The sequence below is a fragment of the Scleropages formosus genome, chromosome 22, assembly GCF_900964775.1.
Source record: "Scleropages formosus chromosome 22, fSclFor1.1, whole genome shotgun sequence".
In the NCBI taxonomy this organism is placed as follows: domain Eukaryota; kingdom Metazoa; phylum Chordata; class Actinopteri; order Osteoglossiformes; family Osteoglossidae; genus Scleropages; species Scleropages formosus.
The window spans coordinates 8,841,974-8,851,613 of NC_041827.1; the positions used below are offsets into that span (position 1 = coordinate 8,841,974).

Genomic DNA, 9,640 nt, shown 5'->3' on the forward strand with positions numbered 1-9,640 from the left:
AAATGCTGACAAACCAAAAGAGGTTTGGAACACGGTCCAGAGCAAACGTCTTTCCCTAACAGTTAAAACAGCAGTTCCAGTGTAAATGCTCAGAGATGTCTGTTTCCAAATGCCAAAGTCTCTTCGGCAACCTAAGGTCCTCAGAATTGCACTGATCTAAACAGTCCACTAGGCCAGGTAAGGGGGAGGCTCTGACTTTTATGCTTCTGGATCTCATTGCAGAGTATTGCTGTACCTTATGGATTTGAGGTACATGCGAAGAAGCCGCATTGAATAAAAGTTGCTTTTAATGAGAATCAAGAACAGAGAACAAGCCGTTCAGACGCAAGAATGTCGACGGCTGTATGATTCGTGGCTCAGAAAATTTTGATAGAAAAAGGTCCTCGTTTAGGTCTTTGTAGAGCATTTCTGTGGAACGGGTCTGTGTTCTCAAGAGCTTTATGAAACGATGGTGGGTACTGTTCCAGCGGAGCAATGGCAGACCACACCGCTGACCACACTGGCAGATAATGTGCGTGAGGGACGGGTGAAAGGGACTTCTCGCTCAGTGAAATTTATTGTGCTGCAGGCTTCCTCAACCCCTTCCATCCTCATTTGTCCCTGTATCCCCATCCCATTACACATAAGAGGTTTCCTGGTATTGTCACAATGACACATGTGACTGAGAATGCTTTCCTGTGTATTACAATACATGAAAAATCCACGGGGTTTTTTTTACATTGATGTTTATTTATTTAGCACATGCTTCTCCTCTAAGCAATAAAAAACTCAGAGAAAATAAAAGCGCATTTCACAACAAACGGAGAGATATAGATGCAGACACACGATTTCCAAAGTCAATTAGTGTATTAGCACCGTTTAAGCAGCAACCAACTGTAGAGGGGGCAGCTGGTGGTGCAGTGGATAGCACTGTTGCCTTCAGAACCATATGTTTAAATACCACCTCTAGCTGTAGTACCCTTGAGCAAGGTACAAACAGGTAAAAACTGTAGGTGTCTTAAGATTTTGAGTTGCTTGGAGAAAAGTGTCAGCTAAATGTACAGAGTCGGAAACAAGAGGGGCTTGGAATGCAACCTTTGACTTTTTTTTCTCAGTGGCAGGACAGTCCACAACCCCTAACCCCTTTCTGTTAGTCTTCATTCTAGTCTTCTTGACTTTTTAATCCTCTCCTTTCCTCTCCTGTGAAGATGAGGAGGGAATCATAGAGAGTTTGAGGGTAGGAGGAGCCAAGTGGGGGTCATTAACCTCCCACTTGAGCCTGGCCTGTTGTATATTGTGCCGGAACACAGATAGCCACTGAATGTTCTGGTTGGAATCAGGATTTGTTTTGCCAGCTGGTGTTCCTGAAAACGCACTGGAGGTGTTGTTCTTCTCCATTTCACCTTCATCCCTCATTCAAAAGTTCTGCTGCTCCGTAGGTATGTGAACTCCAGTTATTTCTGCTGTGCCTTTAAAGTAAAAAGATTAAGAAACCGTTTTATAATTCAAATAATCAAATGTCTTTCAATATTTCTGCAGTTAGCATATACATTCAAAGGTTAAGATAATTTCTGAAGAATTGGCAAGTGTCACAAGTGCGACACATAATCTAAACCAGTTTTCCATATGCTTAGTCACAGGGATGGGATTAACGGCGTACTCTGGGGTTCAACTGCATCGGCATTATTGAAGTGCTGTTCATAAAGTGCTATGCTGATTTTAATAAACTCTTTAATCTGTGACTGGTTTAAGTCTGTTATAAGAAATATATTGGTGAAGTGACATTTCTGGTAGCATAAATATTATAGTAAGCACATATTTTTTCTTTATAAATGTTCAGTTGTAGGGACACAATGTAGCGTTACACATTCTAGTCACTATGAGCTGATACAAATATTGTTTTTTCTTTTTTTAATAGTTCCTAAGTTTCTTTCTGTCATAAAGTGACTTTCCTTTTAAATTTACATAATTCCATTTTAACCACACATATTAATATGCACTAACTGTTCATTTTACCCAACTCAATATAAGTGCTTCCTTCTTCATAGACCACTGAGAACAGATACTCTGCAGCTTGTACTAGTGAGAATTTTATTGCATTGTATCTCATTTTGAGATTCGATACTTCTCTTAACAGCCTCTAATTGGAACTTAGTATAAAGTATACGCATTTATTAAAGTATTTCATACTACTCAGAACTGAACTGGATGTGTGAAATGAGCATTGATGGAAATGATCTGGGAAGAGATGATAGTTAATTCTTGGTATCAACATTTCTGGCATATTCATAACACTTAGAGTCCAGCTCCTTGTTATTTAAAAGACAGACTCCACATTTGCAACAGCTGTCATGCCAGCATTGGTGACTGAGGAAAGTGTCCTGAGCACGTCTTCTCTGTTCCCCACAGATCATGGAGAGCTACCACAACAGCTCAGATTTGGCAAATGACACATTTTCCTTCATATTCCACTGCGACTTGGAGGTGGACGACAATTCCCGGCGGGTCGCTTTGTTCCTGCTTTATCTGATTCCGTTCATGGGGGGTTTGGCTGCCAACACCGTGGTTGTGTGGGTGAACTGGAGACGGAGGCACTCACGCAGTGGTGTGCTCTTCTGTCTGCTCAATGTCACCTTTTCTGACCTGATGGTAGTGCTGGTGCTGCCATTCTTCATGCTGGAAGCGGTCTTGGACAAGGTGTGGTTGTGGGGCGCCTTCCTGTGCAAATTCACACACTTTGTCTATGCGTCCAATTTCTACAGCAGCTCCTTCTTCCTGGCATACATGACGGTAGAGCGCTACAAGCTGATAGCGTACCCCAATTCGAGGACCTGGGGCCCAGCGGAGAAGTGGAGGCGGGGCCTGCTGAGTGCTGGGCTCTGGTTGTTGGCCATTTTTCTTGCTCTTCTAGAGAATGTACACGTGACTATCCTGGAGTGGAACGAGGCTGGATGCTTCGTAATGCCTGAAAAGAGCTATGAAGAGTGGTTTACCTCCATTTCCTCACTCAGCTTTATCTTCCAGTTTATTTTCCCTGCCACAATTATCATTAGCTGCAACATTTATATTGCACAGGCGCTGGCGAATGCTGCCCAGAGGCAGCGTGATGTGCGACTGGTACACGTGTACTCCGTGGTGTTTGTGCTCTGCTGGCTGCCCTTCCATCTAGTTCAGGTCTTCGCAATCGTGGATCTCCAGGACCCCTTCCTCTTCAGCTGCAACACCACAACTGTCATCTTCGTCTCCTACAGCATAGTTCAGTGCCTAACCCTCTTTCACTGTGTGGCCAACCCCATACTGTACAATTTCCTCGACCAGAGCTTCAGGCAACACCTTGCGCGTACCTTAGCGCTCTCACTTCGTCAGTATGCAGGGGGTGCCCAGCCCAACCCAGTCATGTCCCCTGAAGGAATGGTGGAGGGCCCAGCATCAGCCAAGAAGGAGCAAGAACTAAGCAACACCAGCACCAGCCACTCCACTGTTAACCCCTGAAGAGAACTTTTTCGCACGCCGTTCAGTTTGTAGGTGCCCTGCCTCCTTGCATAAGACATTGTGGCACAGCCACTATGTGAGTGATGGTTCACAGCAATGTCTATCCGTAATGCTACTGTACATCCTGTCTGTCCCATTCCATCTCTTGATCAAGCAAAAAGAGGCTTCCATTGAAACAGAATCATGCTCCGGAGGGCAGAGATTTCGGTTTCCTCAACTACGAATCCCTGTGGGAGCTCAATATGTTTCATAAAGTATTCATAATGTGTGGAAAAAGACAAGAAGACTAAATATTACATGTTAAATATCATATTTCAGAGGTTTTAAAATCACTTTTGTATAGTGTTTTTCACCAAGGTTGCTTTCAGTTGTTTATTACATTTAAAAATATATTATTGAACTTAAAAAAAATCTCTCCTTTATGAAAAATGCAATAAAACAATATATGCATAAAGATATTCAACTTGTTCAGCCTTTAAATAACAGTGATGTGATTCTGGGAGCATCACATAAAGCTAACTGCTAATGAAAGTTTACCTGACATTCCAAATAATTCCCATTTTTGAGTATATATTTTTGAAAACTGCATAACTTTGTGAACAAAATGCTATGAGAAATACAGTAATACATTAAATCTATGCTTAAATCATTTCTTGTTTTTGGAATGTTTCGATTTTCCAGTACGGCCTTTGGTCGCTGTGGTTCGGGTGGCTTTGTGCTGGTACACAGTGATGGGATGGACACAATCTGGTGGCTTTTAGAAAAGCCTCAGATAGATGAATGAATAAGAATGGAAATGAGACATGCTACTGACACCTGTGTTACTAAACAACAGCATGCAAAGTGCTCTCCATTTCCCCGTTTCGACGTATCGCGCTTTCACTGTCCCTTTGCAGGAAGGCGTAATGGCTAAACTGAACTTTTTATAGTTTATTTTACTAATACCATTCATTTTACTGTTTCTCTGATAGCTTTGTCTAATTGACTAGAAAAAGAAGTTAAATGATGATCAAATTCGCAACGATTTACTCTTTGTACTGCAGCCTGTTCTGTTGCGTGTCAATTCATCTGACCCAGTAGCGATCAGTTCTGCTATAACGCGTTCAAATTACGCGACTTGCATGTAATTAGTCGAAAACAATTTAATTAACGCGATCTTTTACTAACTTGGCTTGGGAATTTTGCGACCCCCTTTGTGACTTGTCAAAACTGAGGCTGCAGATGCGCACGTAGGCCCTGGGGGGCTCGGCCACGCGCCTCCTTCTTCAATCGATGGCTCTCGCGCCTTCCCTTTCATGTCGAGCTCCTGCCTTACAGTCACGCATCGCTTGCCGCTGTGGTGAAGAGTGTAAAGAAACGTTTTGTTTGTGCGAGTGGAGTTGGGGAAAGAAACGCCGTAACGCGACAAGTGAAGCTGAGCGTAATGAATATAATATAATACAAGACAACGGAGACGAGAAAAGATCGCCGTATTGAAATATTATCAGGGTTAATATTGTTTATTTCCACGTGGCGTTTCGCTTTTCACATAGATTATGGATTTTGCACTTCCAGTGTAATTTTAGGTGTGCCGTTCATTGGTGAATTGACGATTACTGTGTCGTCATCATGCGATCTGCCCTTAACTCCGCTTATTATTACGCGAATGAACAAAACGGGATGTTTTACAGGGAAACAGCTACAAGAACGCAGTTTACCCTGGTCGACGTCCTGCGTACAACAGGAGCGGAACTCAAACCACTGGCCCCGACAATACAGAGCCTGTGAAGCAGCAGCTGCCAAGAAAATGAATCCTCTCCCCGTCGGGGAATCGAACCCCGGTCTCCCGCGTGACAGGCGGGGATACTTACCACTATACTAACGAGGAACTGGTAGCTGTATTTTCTTGTGAAGTGCTATCTATTATTGCAAGAATTCGACTCTATATAATAGAATTTTCGGGATTGAGGAACTATAGTAAAACCCCGACTCGCAGGCGGTGAGAAATCGGAACCACACAACCACCCTTCGCCCGCGACGGACTCCTGAGGAGGTCATAAGGCACCACTTCGAGGGCATATGAATCTCGACCACGCGTGGGTCGAGCGCTCAGTGTCATGCGCTCAGTATCTCACACGACACCCCCCCAGGGGGGTTCGAGCTGCTCTCCGTCGCGCGCGCGTGGCACATCGCGTCGGTTGAAGAACCCCTGAAAACGCGGCCCACTCGTGTCAGGCGGACTCGTCCACCGGAGGGCGCCAAGAAGTCACGAAAAACCACTTTTCGCGAAGTTTTTTCCCCAACAATTTTTGGGGAAATTTTGCGAGAAGACACCATTTTCTCCAGCCACTTTTAAACAGCAACGTGTAGAACAGTGGAAGGCGACACGAACGAACCAGCACAGTCGCACAAAGTCTTGACTATTTTTCGAAATTTTCTCTGTTCACTGCCACCATTAGCATCGTAAGCCTAGCTACCTGAAACAGGTGTAAATAAAGTTCCAACAAATAATTACTTTTAGCAACAACTTAATTTTCACAGTACAAGACTGAACGCCATTGAATTTGCTTTTGACTTTAAATACCTAAGGAACAGATACAGCGATAGCCCATTAAATCAATCTTTCACAGAAATTAATCCATGCAGGAAAAGCCGCTCCCCTAATAAGAGATGTGAAACGGTCAACAGACGCAGGAAGCCATCCATCCCTCCTTAGTCAACAGCTGCTTGTCCTGAACCGGAGCCTAACCCAGCGACACACCCAGGACAGGACGCCAGTCCATCGCAAGGCACCCCAAGCAGGACTCGAATCCCACATTTACCACCCAGTGGGCACTGGCTGAATCTGCCGCGCTGCCACACCGCCACAACCCCCGGGACTCGGGAAGCATCATCTCCATCGTAAATAAAAAGCGTAAGGGACACATACAATGTCTGAGTTTGTCACTGTCCGTCTTCAGAAGAAGACAGACAAGTTCGAGGAGAAGCTGGTAGTGTAGTGGTTAGAGTGGCTGTGTTTGGGCCTAAAGGTCACCGGTTTGCATCCTACCTGTAGTGCCCTTGGGCAAAGCACTTGCCTTAAATTACTCTAGTGAAAGGTACCCAGCTGTATAAACAAGTCATTATAAGCTGCTTTGGAGTAAAGCGTTGGCTAAACGAGTAGATGCAACTATGGGACAAATAGGAAATGTCTATGGCACACAGAGACTTGCCACTGAGCCATGATGAACCTGTTGCTGTCTGTTTGCACACATGTAAATGCAGACTCTGATGGCACACAGAAAAAAGGTGCTCTGCAGAACAGGAACTTCAGGTGGGATCATGTGTTGACTATCAAGAAACACAGATATGTGTTGGGCCTCTTCTCACCTGTGTGGAGATGTATGTGCAGAGTGCTTCCTGCTGCTGCTAGATGAATGTGTGATTGGCACCGTCAAGTCGTCCACGGCAGCCAGGCGTGTTTACTTACACTGCGGACAATGAGCTCTTGTCAAACATTTGTTCTGCTGCTTTTCATTGTCCCATGTTCTACCAGGGTAGAGCAGCAAAATTTTTCACGTAATCTTTAAAAGAAAAACTGTCCATCAGAATAAATTAAACCATGCAGAAAGAGGACAACTTTGGAGTCAGTAAAGGAGATTCTTCACATTTTACACATTAAAAATATAACCACATGTACATCAAGGTAGAATCACAAGGCGTCTGCTCATTTCACAGGGACACATCTTGGTCAATAAGGACACTCAATCAGATCCCTGCGTGTATGATCACTAGAAGAGACATAATGCGCCACAACCATTATGTTCACAGTCTCATTGGCATAAGTACCATTTTACCTTATTTTGTTTTCACTCAATCTGTCTGACATTTTAAGATGAATGTCTTAAATTTCATTTTCATGTGCCCAATTAAAGCTTACTGTAACAAAGATTTACCTGCTACAACTCTGAAAAAAACTCTTGTTATGGGTGAGCCTTTCTGCTTGAGTCACAGTGCTATACAATGCTATACTGTACACACATCTTATATGCTTTCTTTCAGTTCCTGGAGGAAATAAAAACTACGGACAAATAAAAGTCAAAGTTGTCCAATAGGGCAGCAATTCAAGTTAATGTATGGGTCATGGTTTGATATTTCCTGAAATGGGAAAAATATATATATACAGTATAAAGTCTTGTTGGCGTAAGTACAGAGACTTATACAGTATTTTTACTTATACTATCCTTGTACTACTTATAAGTACTTATACCAATGACACTTACTGGCATAAGTCTCATTGGTATATACAGTATGTATATATATATATAAATTATATTGTATATGAACACTGATGAACATAAAATATTACCAGTGAAGAAAAATCACTTAAAATGTTAAATAATGGAAATTTCTAAAACAGCTAACAATTTTTAAGCAGTTAAAACAACTCATAGATGTTACAAACATCATTGTATACAAGTAAAGTGTTATACATACAATATACTGCATCACTAAAAATAACAACAGCAGTAGTAAGAGCAATGTAGTTTTTTGTGTCTGTATAGATTTTTCTCATTTTAAAAATATTTTCTTAGCCACACCAACTGTTTAGTCTTTAGCCATAATAAGAAAGCAATTTTTAGTTGAAGCACTCATTTTCACTTAATTCTGTGTTACTTATGTTTATTGTCTGCTACTCACATTTATTATAGCAACCTGCAGAACTCATGACTGTACCACAATGAACAATGCTTTCTGATGGTTTATGAAAACAGCCAATCTTTGACACGTGGTCTTTTGGCATGAACATGCAGGTTGTTGTCACTTTGAGGGTGTTTCTGTTATGTATTTTAAATTAAAATTACTCCGCTTATACAAATGGCCACTGCCTCCCTCTCAGAGCCGAGGCACTGTTAAAACTTAACTTCAGAGCATTACGTTGTTCACAAAATTTGATTAGAAACTGCAATTCTGATTACGTAAACACTAAAAAGGGAAGAGAACATCACTGCAACATCATGTTAAAAATGTGAAACGCAATTCCACACTCATAAAGCATGAAAACACCTGTTTATAATACTCCACTCAGTAACCACACACACACACACACACTTTCAGAACCGCTTGTCCCATACGGGGTCGTGGGGAACCAGAGCCTACCCGGCAACACAGGGCGGAAGGCCGGAGGGGACACACCCAGGACGGGACACCAGTCCGTCGCAAGGCACCCCAAGCAGGACTCGAACCCCAGACCCACCCGAGAGCAGGACGGTGGTCCAACCCACTGCGCCACTGCGCCACTGCACCCCTGCACTCAGTAACTAGATTATTGCATTATTCATTTATCTCAGGGTTCTGTAGTCACATCACACCAAAGGCAACAACACATACTCAGCATCCCCTGTCCCAACACTCCATCAGGCCCCTGCTACTTGCTACAAGAACTGTGTAAGCAGAGAACAGAGCTACATACAGTCTGGCAGATGTCACACATCTGTAATGCTACTGTGGTGCGACAGTGGAGCTGATCATCTGAACACTCACCCACATGCTCAAGATATGAGTCAAATATAAATTAGCTAAATTAAGACACTTGCTGGATACAAAAGAGCCTGTACATACTTGTGGGGTACATTGAGGACACACAGCACCCCATCACATGTATACATATGCACAGAATAAAAGGCTGACAACCAAGGACTGACAGTAGATATTGACCGGTGAGAGCTGGGGGAAAGAATGTCAAAAAAGAATGTTAAAAAAGGCTAAAACGCAGACTTTTAAATTCTAGTCCCCCACCATCTACTGCAGTTTGCCGCTTGTTCTGTGCAAAGATCCTTCTTCTTTCAAGCTTATGGTTCATTGGACATTTAAAGTCTTGCACTGCATTATATAACTCCAGTTTAAGATGCAATGTTGTGGCAGTGAAACATACACATCAAGGTCAAAAATCTATTGCTTTTTCGTTGTTGAAAGAAATTCCTCTAACATTCATACATTTTTAACATTCAACACTGAAAAGTGCAATGTTCATCTCCTACTTGGAGCTGATACTGGTCCTTCTTTCTCTGTCGTGCTGTGTCCAGACCTTCAAGCTCATTGTTTGCACAAACACTGAGGGCCACAGCGTTGAGCAAGAGGAAGTTACACAAGCGTACGCGCTGTACACCCAAACACAGAATAACAGGTGCAAATTCCGTTCCTGTTTCAT

General features: G+C 42.8%; 2 protein-coding genes and 1 non-coding gene across 4 annotated transcripts in view; 1 reads left to right on the top strand and 2 right to left on the bottom strand.

The window, feature by feature from the left end:
• spryd3 (SPRY domain containing 3) overlaps positions 1–9,528 on the bottom strand; it is a 55,632-nt gene extending 46,104 nt beyond the window's left edge. Inside the window, exon 1 of one of the 2 annotated variants that reach the window (XM_018725603.1) lies at positions 9,471–9,528. The gene's annotated coding sequence lies outside the window, so the exon portion shown is untranslated. Of the gene's footprint in view, positions 1–6,819; positions 6,874–9,470 lie in introns of those variants that run through there. The other variant, XM_018725602.1, reaches the window with a different exon arrangement.
• On the top strand, positions 1,340–3,767 carry LOC108918417 (G-protein coupled receptor 182-like). Its single transcript, XM_018725604.2, has 2 exons — positions 1,340–1,418; positions 2,389–3,767. Exon 2 carries the CDS (start codon positions 2,392–2,394, stop codon positions 3,469–3,471), a length of 1,080 nt encoding a protein of 359 aa, XP_018581120.1. The 5' UTR covers positions 1,340–1,418; positions 2,389–2,391; the 3' UTR covers positions 3,472–3,767.
• On the bottom strand, positions 5,267–5,338 carry trnad-guc (transfer RNA aspartic acid (anticodon GUC)). The gene has a single exon. It is a non-coding gene; the product is annotated as a tRNA-Asp (tRNA).
• Positions 9,529–9,640: the final 112 nt, after the last annotated feature.

Excerpts from the sequence above, each read along its gene's own strand:
- LOC108918417 (XM_018725604.2), top strand. The coding sequence starts at position 2,392 with ATGGAGAGCTACCACAACAGCTCAGATTTGGCAAATGACACATTTTCC.